This window comes from Microtus oregoni, unplaced genomic scaffold (genome assembly GCF_018167655.1).
Source record: "Microtus oregoni isolate MIOR12 unplaced genomic scaffold, Mior012 000014F_ref0000157, whole genome shotgun sequence".
Lineage (NCBI taxonomy): Eukaryota > Metazoa > Chordata > Mammalia > Rodentia > Cricetidae > Microtus > Microtus oregoni.
The window spans coordinates 17,491,181-17,506,725 of NW_024543073.1; the positions used below are offsets into that span (position 1 = coordinate 17,491,181).

The 15,545-nt window shown below is 42.1% G+C and overlaps 1 protein-coding gene across 4 annotated transcripts in view; it reads left to right on the top strand.

Moving 5' to 3' along the window:
• Positions 1 to 15,545, top strand: part of Arhgef28 (Rho guanine nucleotide exchange factor 28) — a 291,354-nt gene that overhangs the window by 194,751 nt on the left and 81,058 nt on the right. For all 4 annotated transcript variants that reach the window (XM_041663279.1, XM_041663280.1, XM_041663282.1 and 1 more), the window contains 4 exons: positions 1,077 to 1,198; positions 4,885 to 5,165; positions 9,269 to 9,464; positions 12,182 to 12,293. In XM_041663279.1, the coding sequence (XP_041519213.1) occupies positions 1,077 to 1,198; positions 4,885 to 5,165; positions 9,269 to 9,464; positions 12,182 to 12,293 (711 nt within the window). The remainder of the gene's footprint in view (positions 1 to 1,076; positions 1,199 to 4,884; positions 5,166 to 9,268; positions 9,465 to 12,181; positions 12,294 to 15,545) is intronic.

The following is a 15,545-nucleotide window of genomic DNA, read 5'->3' on the forward strand; positions in this document are numbered from 1 at the left end:
ACTGGCCTAAAACTTGCTATGTAGACCGGGCTGGTCTCAAATTCACAGAGACCCGCCTCTGTCTGCCACCCTGCTGGGTGTGAAGGTGTGCGTCACCCCACCCAATCCATTTCTCTCCATTTTGTATCCATTCAAGAAAACTTGCTAGGTAGCACTGTGTGTGGAGATATACCATAAATCTACCCTATTAAAGTCACTTACAGATGCAATACTGTGGCTCATTTTATTATCCTTGTACTTCATGCTGATCATAATTAAAGATCTTAATAATGACAGCAAACGTTAATACCAGCCACATATCATGTTAATGGAGCACTTACTGTCAGCTGCTGTAGGCGTCCAGGCTCGTTTCACTGCCATAGACACACAACGTCAAGAGTGGTGCTGCTCTGCCTTTACAGATGGGAGGACTCCACGGAGGTGTCTGGAGACTGAGTAAACAGACCGGGCACAGGGAGCCAGGCCTCTGGCTTGCACGGGCTTTATTGCCTTCAACTCTGCACTCCCTGCAGATACAGTAGCATCTCAACTGTCCAGGACCCCATTCTGAGCAGCTTTTGCTGTCTGAAAGCAAAGCTGAGACCACAGAAGAGACCAGGGAAGCAAAAGCCATTTCAGAATTTAAAATGAAGGGAAGAGCCCCTTGTGAGGGCTTGTGGGTGATCCAGAGCCACCACTGCTGGGCTCCGTGCTGTCTTTGGATCGTTAGTAACTCAGTCTAACCCCGTCACATACTTGAGAAGTGTGCTGCTTACAATTCCTCCTTGTTATCAGTAAAGGAGATGGAGTGGAGGTTAACGTGTGAGAATTTAAAGGTCTCCCAATGAAGGGGGAATCTATGCTTGCAGTGGGCTAATATTTATCTGTCTAGAACTATTCAAGTTTTAGATAACAGAAAAGATCTAGGTATAGAAGAGACAGTACTTAGACTATATAGCTCTTAACGTATGAAGATAGAAAATACCATGTTAAAAATGCATTTTTGTTGTTTTGTTTTTTGACTAAGAAGGCAAAGCTTGGTTGTAAGAGAAATTGCTAACACTTGATCATTTTCTAATCATGTTCATTTCTTCTAGATCACTCCTTTGATGGCTTCAAAAAGTCCAAGCATGCCCCAACGTCCCTTGCTGCGGGCCAGCTCTCTGACGTGCTGAATGGGGGTGATGAAGTCTATGCTAACTGCATGGTGATTGATCAGGTAAGGCATGCTGAAGTGACCAGGGGTATAGGAACCACTTTCCAAAATGAGAAATGAGAGAGAGAGAGAGAGAGAGAGAGAGAGAGAGAGAGAGACAGAGAGAGAGAGAGAGAGAGATATTTTTTCTTGTGATCATTTGAGAATTCTAGCTTAAGCCCCACCCCTAAGCTTTAACTAGGATTCTTCCTTGGTATAGAGAATACCTTACTCCACCAAGAAGCACTGGAAGGGAAGGGCCTTGAGTATAGCCAGGAGGAATGAGAAAGCTCTTTGGTGCAGCTGTACAGTAAATGGCAACGTGTGGCCAGTATCATTCATAGAGCTTTTCAGTAAGTGCTGTGTCTGTGTATATGGCGAAGTATGTGTTTAAATCAAGCAGGCAGAAATGAGTAGGTAGACACCTGATCCCAGCCCATCTCATGTGATCGTCTTTCATCCTTGTAACATGCGAGCCGGTGTGTATTGAGATTGTAGAACTTTGATGTGTTGAGAGTTCAGTGACTAGTCACGGGGAAGCTGGACCGTTTAGAATATCTCCACTCCTCACCCAATTTAGAGACTTGTGGGCTTGAGCTCAGAGCAGAGCTTAGATACATCAGCTCTACTCAGCTTTGGTTTGGTTCTTCGACTCAGTCACCTTGAAGCTTTTCAGTATTTGCAAATTTCAATATTCTTATAAATGTGAATGCTTTTTCACATCCTAATTTGGTGAAATTTTATGGAATTTTCTTGGATAATTGTCAGGAGCCATTTCCCCCCAAAAATATTGCAGGGACCATTGTCCTAGGGAGTTTGCAGAGAGCCCCACACCCCAACGGTATTTACAACTGTTTTTATTGGCAGAGCCTACCCCACACGGAGGCTTTAACAAGAACCTAGCTTGGCCTCCTTCCTTTCTCCCGCCCATGTCTTTTCAGATAGGGCCTCTCCGGGGCCCTGGAATAACTGACCAGCCAGGCGGGTCACAACCCCTAGACTAACTGACCCACCAAGGTGGTCTACAGATAATTTTGATAATATGAGATTCCTGCTACCTTGAAAAGTAATCTCCTTATAGACATGCCATACACACATGTACACATGTACACATGCACACAAACATAGGCATTCGCACGTGCACACACACACTAAATGCACACTAAGGTGTTTTCCCATTTTCTTGTCTAGTAGATCTCTGCTTCGACCTGTAGTAGAGTGCTCCACTCCTCTGCTTTAGTGTCATGAAGCAGGGTTGCAATAAATGCATACTATAAATTGCAGAGTGCTGGGGTGGAACCCAAAATGATAGAGAAACTAATAAATCAGAGTTGTTACCAACTGTAAGTAGCCAGTGTGGCCGTCTTGGCATAAGGCATCTGAATGTGAGCCATAGGTACAGAAGTCTAGGTTGGAGTGTGGTGTGAGTCCTTCAGGTTCAGGATGATCAGCCTGTGTGTCTTATTAGCAGATATTTACATGTCAGGTTTATTATATCCGTGGTGAAGTATAAGATTTATTTTCTAGCCCTTTGCAGGGATAGTTGACAAAGATGATATGTGTTGAAGTCTACAGGGTGATGTGTTGAGATGCATGTGAATTGTGAAGGGCGAATGATGCTTCTATGCCGTGGGAGCAGAGACAGTTCTTGAGGTTGGATTTCCCCAGATATACCCAGAACGGGGCTTCTGGATTGTATGGTGGTTGTGTTTTGAATTTTTTTTTTTTGAAGAATCTCTGTTGTTTTCAATGATGAGCGTGCTAATTTACATCTTCTGTCAGCAGCTTGCCAGGGCTTCCTTCTCTAGCTCCTCTCTAAGTCTCTCCTGCTGCCTTCTGGTGACAGAAAGCTGTAACATGACACACACTTTGCTGTGGGTTTGGTTTGCACTGGTGTCAGAGGACATCTTTTCATGTGCATGGCACCCGTTAGAGAGTCTTCTTTGGGAAAATGTCTGTTTAGGCCCTTTGCTCATTTAAAAATGAACTGTTATCACTGAGTGTGTGTGTGTGTGTGTGTGTGTGTGTGTGTGTGTGTGTGTTATATGTGTGCATAAACCACAGTGTGAATGTGGAGGTCAGAGGATACCAGGTCTTTTTCCCTGCGAACATAAGGCTATCTTTGCATTTCTCTATGTCTTCCTGAAATTCTTTCAACAGTGTTTTATAGTTTTCAGAATACAGATATTTCTTGTCTTCATGAGATTATTATTATTTTCTTGCATTATCTCTATAATTTCAGTGCACTTTTCGAGTCTTTATTCCATCTTGTTCTAAGCCTCACTGGACAGATTATTGATCCTACTTTGATTTTCCCAACTATTGTGAATGTTTCAACTTTATGTGGGGAAATTGTTATTATAATATTAAAAAAATGCACTGAAATTGAAAAAATCCTCAAAGATGAACCTAGGTTATAATTTTCGTTTGTGACTACTTTAGGTGAGAGAAATGCTGCTTTAATAAGATGAAACAAACAAGAAAAAGAGAACACAGACAGCCCAATTCAGTAAGCATAGTAAAGGATCGCTGAATTTGTACAGTTAAGACAAACTTGGCTCGCTTGGCTGGCTGGCCAGCAAGCTAAGGCGTCCTTCATCTCTTTCCTCCCGCTGTCAGGGTCACAGATACACACCACCATGCCTGGCTTCTCTGTGGGGTCCCCAGCACTTTACCAACTGAGGTATTCCCCTAGCCCTTCCTGTTACTTGTAGCGTTCCATTTGCCGCCTGGAGCATTTGTATTGGTTTTTGTCATAGTAGATTATTAAGATGATGGTTGATGATCGAGGACCCCAAAAACCCCACTCACTCTGCCTTTCCCTCCCCTTTATCCCTTCACTCTTTGGTGCTAGGAATGGAATCCAGGGCTTTGTGTTTGCTAGGCTGCTCTCACCACGGAGCAGAGTGCCTCCTGCAGCCTCCAGTCCCCTCTACAGGGGTGTGGCTCTCTTCCTTTTCACTGCCTGTTCCTGAGAAATGATGCCTTTGGGCCACCAGCCCTAATTCACAAGCACATGTAAGCCCATGTCTCAGAGCAAGGGTTCCGATCAGCCAGAGCTCTTTTCCTGTGTGCAGCGGGGACTTCTGTCTATGATAGGTTTCAGGTGCCCCTCTGACTTCCTGCTCTTTCTCCACTGTTTCTTCCCAGGCCTTTCCTACTCTCTGATGAGTGTTCTGCTATGAATACAGTGTTGCTTGTTGGCTTTCTTGCTTATTTATTTGCAGGTAATTTGAGGTTTGAGCATTAAAAAAACCTTCTGGTTATACAATGTGCTTTATGTAGTTTGAGTTATTAGTGATGTTTATTAGGGAACCTCAGACTTCTGTACCCACTGGGACGATTCTTATGAACTGTGTTTTGAATAGAGCTCGTACTCTTTGGTGTTTTCTCAGGTGTTTAATAACATATGCCCCTCATTTTGAGGTAGTGGTTCATAAAGTGTTAAAAGGACAGCCAGGTTCTGCTTAGGTCACAGGCTAGGAGGCATTTTTTATTTTTTTGAGAATTATGGGAAAGTGATAGAGGATCATGGGATAGATCACATGAACACAAACATATTGGAATTCTCTGGTTACATAAAGCACAAATTAGAAGAAAAAAATAAATGTGGTGGAGATGTTTTTTTTTAACTCTTGGGGTTTTGTTGATTTTAATCAAACCACCCTTTCCTGCTTTCATTTGGCACAATGTTCTCTTCCAATGTCCAGGTTGGCGATTTGGACATCAACTACATCAACATAGAGGGACTCTCAGCCCATACGAGCCCCGAATCCATGAGGTCCACTCTGGGGCCTCAGGCTTGCAGACACATCCCTCCTCCTGACTGCAGTCCCTGTGGGCATCCACTCGGTGAGGACAGTGAGGGGCCGGCGAGCACGGCAGCCCTGCAGCCCTGCCTGTCACCGGCCAGCTCCTGCACTTCTCAGCTGAACCTTCCTTTTGGTCTTCATGAATTTGAGAAGGAGCAGGGTCATCTCAAGAAAAGAAGGTAAGATGTTTCTCTCTGGAGGAAAACTGCAGGGAACGAGGAAAAGGTTTCTTTTTAAAGATTGTCCCCATCACTCTTTCTCTATATCAAAATGCTATCTCCCTTTTGTTTCCTGTATATCTTCATTTGAAAGAAAGGCAGTTAAGAAAGCCAACAAAAATGCAGGAGAGGAAAACCACAATTCTGAGTATTAGTAGATTGGTAGAAATTGAAAAGTCTGACATTGCCAAGATTGTGACATGAACTCAATGGTGGCTGAGGGAAGAGCATCGTGTAACAAGTTTGGAAAATGATTTGCATCGTCTTGTCACTACTGTTGACCAGTAGACCACCACATCAGAATTTGTAGCAGAAGGAAATAACTCAGCTGGGAGCTAGACGTGTAGCTATACCTCGTCTTAAACTATTAATGGAATGCTGTACAGGTCAAGAAAATGAATTAAATACAAGTGTGTATATATGGTGTACATCTCAAAGACATGAAGATGAAAAAAGGAAACTACAAACAGATTTAATTTTCACAGAATGCAAAATAAGACAAACGATTGCATAGCGCATAAGCTATAAAGAGAAAGAAGAGAATGGGGAAGGAAAAAAAAAATCCCTAATTTCAAGACAGTTGTGGGAAAGCGGAAGGAGAGTGAGCCAGAGCAGACTAGAAGGACTTTGCCTGGACTTGTTTTTCAAGCTGGGTGGCTCATAAAGGCTCTGTTTTTTTCTGGTACACATAAAATATCATTTTAAAAAGTACTATTTGCTGGGTGGTGGTGGCGCACGCCTTTAATCCCAGCACTTAGAAGGCAGAGGCAGGTGGATCTCTGTGAGTTCGAGGCCAACCTGGTCTACAACAGCTACTGAGAAACCCTGTCTCAAAAAAACAAACAAACAAAAAAGTACTATTTTACATGTTGTAATGACATATATTTATATATGTTTATGCTATCTGTGTCTATGTGTCCATTTTCTTTAGGAAATAATCCGGTTTCCACTTTCCTTATGGGTTAATCTACTTTTCTCTCGTGTTCTAACCCTGTGATTTTGTGTTCATGTTCACGTGTGAAGTTATGAATCAGTGAATTTAGCATATACACATGTGTATCTAAATGTTTATCTATAAATGAACATGCATGTAGACAAACAGATACTCAGAAGAGCTATAGTTGACCAAGCAGAGATGAGGAGGAAACCAGTGTCAGTGGACACCATCCACTGGGTGTATTTCTATATGGATCTACAGACTGAGTTTTTTTATTGAAGGCTATTTTGGCCATAAGTCCTAAAATCCTCACTTCAGGTTTGTGTTTTATCTTATGGTTTTGTAGATGCTGGAGAGAGGTTATTTTCATTGCATTGTAGGGTCTTTGGGGCTTTGAACTTGTGCACTGGGGTAAGAAGCTGTCAGTGTAGGCCAGACTCCATACAGCCCCACTGTGTGTGATTTGATACATTCTGGCAGAATTATTTGGGTCTGTTAAGTGCCCTTCAGATCTCAAGAAGTGGGTTGCTTAAAGAGCCATTTGAGAAATATAAGGCAGAAAAAGTACAAATGGTTATTCTGCTCTCTTTATGAAAATATTCCCAGAACTTCAAATTGATGTCTTCGTGTTCTGTTGCGGAAACTTTTCTTGCTACAGATAGTTTCCTTTTTATAATAACAGAAAAACTAAGCCAGCACTCAGGAGGCAGAAGTAGGAAAATGGCAAGTTCAAGGTCAGCTTGGGCTACACAGAACTATCTAAACATATCTACATACCTACACACTTGCACACACACACACACACACACACACACACACACACTTGTTATTGGAAGAAGTAGAAGCTGTTCTCCCCAAAACACTCTTTACCAGCACTCTTCCAGTCTTGAGAAATGAGAATAGTGACTGGGATAGAAGGGGGCTGATGGCTGCAGATATTTCTTTTTAGCCTTGAGATGACTCCTGTCAGTGAATGCTGTCATGGAGTGAAGAGCCTGAGCGACAATAAACCGTGGTGAAATTTAGTAAGAGAACAATATCGTGAGAGACCAGGAACTTCTAACAAAAGTGGAATTTGTGGGTCAAAACTGTGGATGATATAGAGACAAGGTTAACCAAGACAAATCCTACATTTCCTGAGGGTCAGAGCAATATTAAATGGGGCAGCACACACTAATCCCGATGCTGCAGCTCTCTGCCCGCTCCGTATCTGTATGTTACAGCAGGATTTTCCCTTTTGGGAAGTCTGGGTTTACCGTGACATACAAACCAGTCTGCCGTCTTACCGGGAGAGGAATGGCTGTCTTTGGCTAACTGTCTTAGTCACGGTTGACCTACTTTCCCGAAGGAGACAATAACAAGTTGTGATAACATTTGCTCTGTGACAGATAACTTGCAGTTAAGTTATTCCTTTTCCCAGTTCTTTCTCAGCTATAGTCAAGGTATTTGGAATGAGTCGGGGTTAGAAACTTATCTAATTATAAACATGGAGTAAGAACTCTGTCTGAGAGTCACAGTTATGAAATCAATATTTCACTATTATATGACCCATGTTTTTTAAAAAAAAAAGCCAAAAGAGATAATTTAAATTTTCATCTTCCATTGTTTGTAGTTCCAACAAGATGGTTTTCCAGTGTTGTGTTGGATGAAAACGTCATCCTCTAGCACTATTTGTTATAATACATCCATGGCCACTCATGGCCTTGATGCTTGATGGAATGGTTTAAAATGTAAGTGCTATGAGGGACTGGACCTTGAAAGTGTGCAGTCACATTCTGTCCTTTGATGCTGTGGTTATGAACGTTAAATAGGAGGAAAGAAGTTGTAGTCAGGCAGAGGAAATCTTTGCTCCTGTCTGAGACAGAATCCCTAGCGGGAAGTCTCTGAAAGTGACCATCTCACTTTGACATGCTTGAGGCTTGACACGCAGTGAATCTCTGACCCTTGTCTTGTCCCTCTGAGGTGAACCCTTCACGGCACTCCCCTCTTACACTCACCTCTGCCCGTCTGGCTTTCCAACTGCAGGGATGGTAACTCTATTGTCCCTGTGTCATTGCCCAGAGGCTGCTGTGCGAACAGCCCTGTGGATCAGCATCCCTGGCATGTTCAGTATGTGAAGGGTGGCTTATATAGGGCTGGTAATGGTGCTTTACAAAACTTTTGTAAAGTCACTGAAATGGAGTATCAGGCTATTTTAGGCTACCAACCAGCTCCCAAATCATGACACATGGATTTCTTATTTGTTTTGAATGCTCGACCTTAGCTTAGCTCTTTACTGGCTAGCTCTTTTAACTTAGCCTGCTTCTGTTCATCTGCCTTTGCCTTGGGGTGTTTCACTTTTTTCTTTCTGAATATCTTCCTTTCACTGCTTCTCTGTGTCTGGCTCGTGTCTGCCTGGCTTCTTGCCTGGGTGTGCTCTTTCCTCCTCTCTCATTCTGTTCTCCCCTCCTGAGCCTAGATTTCTCCTCCTTTTTAATGTCTCTGCCCGCCAGACTTGCCTGTCCCTCCCCTGCCTAGCCATTGGCCATTCAGCTCTTTATTAGACCAATCAGGTACCTTAGGTAGGCAAGGTGAAACAAATTCAAAACATCTTTACATAATTAAAAACACATCTTTACATTTTTAAAACAAATGCAGCATGAAGAGAAGCAACACACCTTTACACGGTTAAAGTAATATTCTGCATCATAAACAGATGTAACACATATTTGCCTAATTAAAATAATATTCTACAACATGGGTTTTTCCAGGTAGGACCATCCACTTGGGGACACATGCAATTTTGTTTAAAGGACTGGTGATGTGGCCCCACAGGTAGAGGTACTTGCCACCAAGCATGACATCCTGACTGTGATCCTCAGGTTCCATATGGTGGTAGGAGAGAACTAACTCTTGTGGATTGTTCTCTGACTTGCGTGTGTGTATGTGCAGGTGGCACCCCCCCCCACTTGTGCACAAAGGGGGAAAAAACAATAAAAATGTTTGTTGGAAAAGTTATAAAAAGCAGTATCAGTGAGAAATTACATGGCGCTCATTGCCTCTCACACCAATGATAGGATCTGAACACAGAAAATCAAAACCCAGCATCTGTCTGACTGTTCACCGAATGATCTGTTTCATGCTCTAGTTCCAGCCTGGATGCCCTGAATGCCGACAGTGAGGGGGAAGGGCATTCTCAGCCCCCCATCTGCTATGCTGTGGGTTCCTCAAGAACGGGGCTTCCTAGTGGAGATGAACTGGATTCTTTTGAGACCAGCGCTGAAGCAGATTGTAATATCTCCAGGACCGAATCACTTTCCCTATCCAGTACTCTGCATTCAAAGGTATTCTCCTCGGTTTTAGCTCGACTTACTATAAATGCACAGAACATGTTTTCAATGCCCCCACCTCCACCTACAGGACAGGTTCTGTCTTCTTCCACAGGACAGACACTTGTGTTGGGAGGGACTTTGGTGACCTCTGATTTTTAATCTCCATGACTCCATTTTAATTTTTACGTTTCTAGCAATTGGTTGATGTTATTGACTCACAAGCAGTACGTCCCATTTTTACATACTTGGGAAATGTTACTGTTTCAGTTAATATTCCTGCTCTCCTTCTTGCCACAGAGTGAGGCAAACCGGTGATACTGGGTTCAAGGGGTCAAGCTTGCTTATGCAAGAATCTTTAGTCTGGTCCAGGCGAGGAGGTAGATGATGTCAGTAAGTCAGAGGTGACGTTTACTGGGTGTTCCTGGCTTCACGAGCCAATCTCCAATGTTTCTCACTTCATCATTTTGAAGTTTAATTTTTCTTGATAATTTCATGAGTTTCGTGGACTCATGGGGGCTCACAGAAACTGAACAACAAGCAGGGAGCCTACATGGGGCTGACCTAAGCTCTCTGCATGTATGTATGTTAGAGTTGTGTAGTGTGGTCTTCTTGTGGGACTCCTCACAGAGGAAGCAGGGGCAGTCTTCAACTCTTTTACAGGTTTTTTTTATAGTTTTAAAAACAAATACTTTAATTTAGTTTCTCAAAGCAAACTCTTCTGTTTGAACATACTTATTTTTTCTATTTGAATTCTGTTATAGTTCAGTCATTTTTCTCTTAAATTATATTTATTCACTACTGTAAAACAATGTGTGAAATGCCAAGGTTCTCCCCAGAACATGGGGTTAGTAAGATAAGATCTTACCTTTGCAGTGTACCTTGTAATGTACCAAATGGTTTTATGTATGTGAAAAATACAGAGGTTTTTCTTAGCCCATCTAAAACGTAAATAGCACTTTTATTTTATGTTTTGAAAGCATTAGAGTTTTGACTAGGTGGCCCCAGATTGGTCATATACCATTATTAAAATTAAGGTCTTCTAACCTCCATACTGAATCCATTTTCCTGTGTCACCTGGAAATCTATGCTTATCTTTCGAACCTGAATATCATATGATAATTCTGGATAATAAGAATAGAAGTGTGGATGAATACTAATTCAAGAAAAAGATGGATATGGTTGTGAATGCTAATGCTACCTAGTTTTGAATGGAATGTGAAAACCTTATCATCATTCCTTGGAATGAAATACAGCTCTTTGGAAACAGTTTCTCGTTGATCTGAAAGAAGATTTTTGCTGTGAAGCGCAGCTTCTCTTGCTCTGTAATTACTCAGCATAGCATCGCCAAAAGATTTTGGACAGTTTCCAAAGTTCCATCGTCATGAACAGCGGTTACCGTGCACGATTTAAGAGAGAGGATGGCTTCTGGTGGGTTCCTTGTGGCCAGTTCCCTACTCAGTTAGATTACAGCTCAACATTCGGGGACTCCGCCTCTGGGCCCAGTGGGTGCTTCTAGATAAGGCACCTAAGCCAAGGCCCTTTGAAGCCAGGGGAGACTTCTGTGATCATCTCTGCCCTGAGCTCTTCAACCAGTGGCTGCCAAGGAACCAGTTGTTTTTATTTAGGAAGACTAGGCAAGACCGACTCTCATGCAGGACAGTTTGTGATAGCTTAATTTTAGCAAAGAATTCTTTATCACTTTCTCTTACCTTTTACTGTAGATGACACCTCAAAAATACACGGGCTGGATTCAATGCTAAGGCCTCTGTGAAACAGGAGTTAGATACCATAAATGACTTTAGTAAATTTCTATTTCATATTCATCTAAAATTTCTGGAACATGTAAGAAAACTGTGTTTTAATTATCTTGACAGCTTTCATTTTTATGTATGTTGCAAATATAATAATAGAAATTGCAAAACAGAAACAAAATGATGGGTCATTAAAAGGAATGATATTAAAGTCATATAAATCATTGATAGCATCACTCTGGGAAATACAGATAGAATGTTTATTAAACAATGGGCCCAGAGGAATAGGATTCACATGGACTTTCTCTAGAGGCCATAACTAACCCTGTAAATTTAAACAGCCATTTGAAAGCTTAAAACCTCTTATAATTAGGCATAGGTATTTCTCTACCTTCTAAAATTGCTTAAGGAAAGAGAGCTCGGTTAGTATATAATTTTGTTTAAATGCTGAAGTGTAAACTAACAAAAAAAATAATAACCTCTGTAAAAACAAATTAATACCATGGCTGAACATTCAGAGAAAAAGTTGTGTGATTTAATTTTCTCATTTTTAACGAAGTTGTTGAAATGGTCCAAAGGTATTCCTTTACATGGATGAGAACTCCCCTACAAAACTTAAGTTTATCAGGGCTTAGATGAAAAGGAGAACACTGGAAAAGCTTTGAGAGGCAAACAGAGGAAGTTATTAAGAAGGTCATGTAAGAAAAGAGATGGCGGGTGCAGATCTCTTATCCCAGCCACATGGGAGACCAAGACTAACCCAAGATCAGTGCCAGCCTGGGCAACTTAGTAAGCCCATGTCTCACAAGGCGCTGTAGAACGTGGACTGAGAATGTAGCTCAGTGATAGAGTGCCTTCCAGCATGCACAATACCCTGGGTTCGATTCCCAGGACAAAGAAATAGCTGCCTGGATGAAGTGCACGGGTTGGGGCTTTGTTTCCGTGATGGTGATTACATAACGCCGCATTGTCTCTTAGGAGTCCCTGCTTTCTGGGATTCGCTCGCGTTCATACTCCTGCTCATCACCCAAAGTCTCTGTCGGGAAGTCCCGGCTAGTGCGTGATTTCACAGTGTGCAGTTCCACCGAAGGTAAGCGCTGTCTGCATCTGACTCCACACTCATTCGGTTCCCAGAGCAGGCGTCCTGCTAGTCTACGTACATAAAACATACAGGGACTGCAGGCCAGCTCCAGCTTTGCCTCCACAACCGATTCCTCTGAGCCTTGTTGGACGTCAGCTCTTATAGATTTCATTTTGATAAAACTATACATACGTTCCCACTTCTCTGTTGTTTTAGTTTAATAAAACGTTGCTCTCTGGGATGGTGCGAACAAGAACGGACTTCAGGGATATTCTGTGAGGGCCTTAGAGGATTTTACTTAAGTGGAGTCTGAGAATTACTTTTGTCCTGTATGGATGGTGCTAAGAAACAGCAACTCTGAGGCAGCCCAGCATGGCAGATTGGAGGTGCCTCCTTCCTGATTTAGCCTAGGGCTTGGGAGAGCTGAAATAATAGTGTGTTCACGGTACCAATAGCTACATCTCAGCCTCTGAAGAAAGAACAGCCATGTAAGAAAGCAGAAACATAACTTTTATCTGATAAACTTTTATTAAAATAGAGCATAGCTGCAAGAAACAAGGCACTGAATGCTGTGAGTATGTTGAATTTTCAAAAGTGAATTCTGCCCTCCAAATAGAAAAGTTATGGGCAGTGTAGAGCTCTCCTGGAGGCTGCTCTCCTCCACTGCCCTCAATTTAAACTTTGCTTTGACATGTAATTGCTTCACACTTCCCGTGGACAGATTATGTGTAATAGTCACATTTAAAGACTGATGTGGGAGTGTTCGTGTCTGTGTGACATGCCCAATAGTTTAATAAAAAAAATAAGTTCATCAGACCATGCCCGATTATCTATTTGAGTCCATCCAAAGCAAGCTGCTGGTTCAGGACTCTCCGCTCCCTCAGCACGCAGTGTGTAAGGTTCCTCCTCTTTCCCTTTCGTTTTCTTACTTTGTTCTGGTGTTAGTACCAGTTTGCGGTTTTTGACTTAGTTTCACACTATTGCTATTTGGAAAGCATACTTGAATCATCCATTCCTTGTGCGGTATGGGTGCCTCGCTGTTAGAACTGCGGTTCCTCCTACCTGGAAGGTTTGAGATCAGTGACCTGATGACGGAAAGGAAATGGACAGCTCAGGAAAAAGTACCTTGAGCTATACATTTTAAATAAAAGCTTAAATCTCTGCATTTGAAATAGAAGGAATAAAAAGATGACATCAGTTCCTTTTTTGCCCTGTTAGACTATAAATATAATCTCTAAGCAGTGTGTTTAAAAACAGGGCTAGTTGAATGAAGTTTTAAAGCATTCAGAAGGTAAGAGTTCGAACCAGGTGATTTAGCTTGATGCAACACGCACACACACACACACACACACACACACACACACACAGAGAGAGAGAGAGAGAGAGAGAGAGAGAATATATTGAGGATTCCAGTGGATAGAAACTGTACAGTTGCCAGTGTCTCCATTGATACCATACCGTTCATGGGTCAGCCACACCCATTGGACACAAAGGATAATTTACTGTTTAATGGAGAAGAAATAATTTTGACTGTGTTCATATAACCAAAACACAGGCATAAAAGCTTGTCTAGTTCAAGGAAATATTCAGATTTTTATTGTTTAGTGTGCTAGAATGAATCAAAAGTAAATTGATATTAGCTTTGCTGTTACTTCTCCCTTAATGAATTTTGCATAGTACTAAATTTTTCTCGATTTGAACAGAGAGCAAGTCTCCATTTGCCCCAGGGGGATGCTTTCTGGTGTGAGACATAATACAAATACCCAAATTTAGGATGTATTTGTGCTATTTTTCATTCTTTTAAAAACTTTTTAATTTATTTATTTGTGCATGTAGCTGTTTTGCTTGCATGCAAGTATATGCACCATGTGCATGTCTGGGGCCCAGGGAGGCCAGCAAGATATCAGATCCCTTCCAACTGGAATTAGAGATGGTTGTGAGCCACCCTGTGGGTATTGGGAATTGAACTCATGCCCTCTGAAAGAGTAGCCAGTGCTCTTAACCACTGAGCCATCTCTTCTTCTTAATCCTTTTTAAAATCTTTGATTTATATTTAATTTATGTTGTATTGTAGGTATGTGCCTGAGTGTGTGTGTGTGTGTGTGTGTGTGTGTGTGTGTGTGTGTGCCCATGTGCACAGGTACCTGGGACAGTAGTGATCTACCCAGTGAATGCTGGGAACTAGATTCATGTCCTCTGCTGGAGCAGTGAGAGCCTTAACTACAAAGCCACCTCCCCAGCCCTTCTTTTCTAGCTCTTATTTGGCATATTTTTTCTTATTAGTTCTGAAGTTACTTCTTTTTCTTTCTCATGCCTTCTTTTTTTTTAAGTCAAGTGTTTAATGGCAGTAACTTCAATACTTGATTTTTATATACCTAAAATAAAACCCAGCTTTATAGTTTCCTTTGGTACTTGGTGGCTTTCTATAAAAGAAATGTTGTCAATATCATAATGATAACTTCAGCCTCACTGTGAAGGCCAAATATAGAGATCCGAGCACTCGAGAGGCAGAGTCAGGCGGATCTCTTTGAGTTTGAGGCCAGCCTGGTCTATAGAGTGAGTTTCAGGACAGGCTCCAAAGCTACAGAGAAACCCTGCATCGAGAGAGAGAGAGAGAGCGAGAGAGAGAGAGAGAGAATAAAGAAAAGAATTTGTAGAGTGACGTCATACTTTAAAAGTTGCTATAAACTGATGGATGGAATCCAATTAGATTGTGACCAGTTTCTTTATAATGGGCTGTGTAAGTTGATAGGCTTGGCTCTCTTACTTTCTTGGAACGCCACTCTATTTATTTATAAGAACAATGACTTTATTTGAAAAACATTTTGCAATGACCATAAAAAGCCTTTGATTTTTCTCAAAGTACATTTTTCTATTACATCCAAGAACTCAGGGGGTATTTATTTACATGGTATGCGTAACTGGCACATCCTCCTGTATTCCTATTCCCACCTCTTCTCCCACTCTGCATGGTGTTGGTGAAGGATTGCCCTTCTCTGTGGGTGGTGTTCTCCTCGGTGCCCACTCCCTCCCACCCTCTCTCCAGGTCTAACTCGGCGTCCCCTTTCATCCCCATAGTGAGTATTCTGAGTCTGTAAATAGGATGGCACCCTGTTTGCAGAAACCTGTCCTTCTGCCCCAGCAGGTCAATGGGGAGGGTGGTTCTTCTTCCCCACCAGCCACAGAGTGTATCTCTGATTGGGCTGCTTGAGGATGTGACCTTGGAGTTGTGTTGAGAAAGACCCTTCCCCGTGCTGGCCT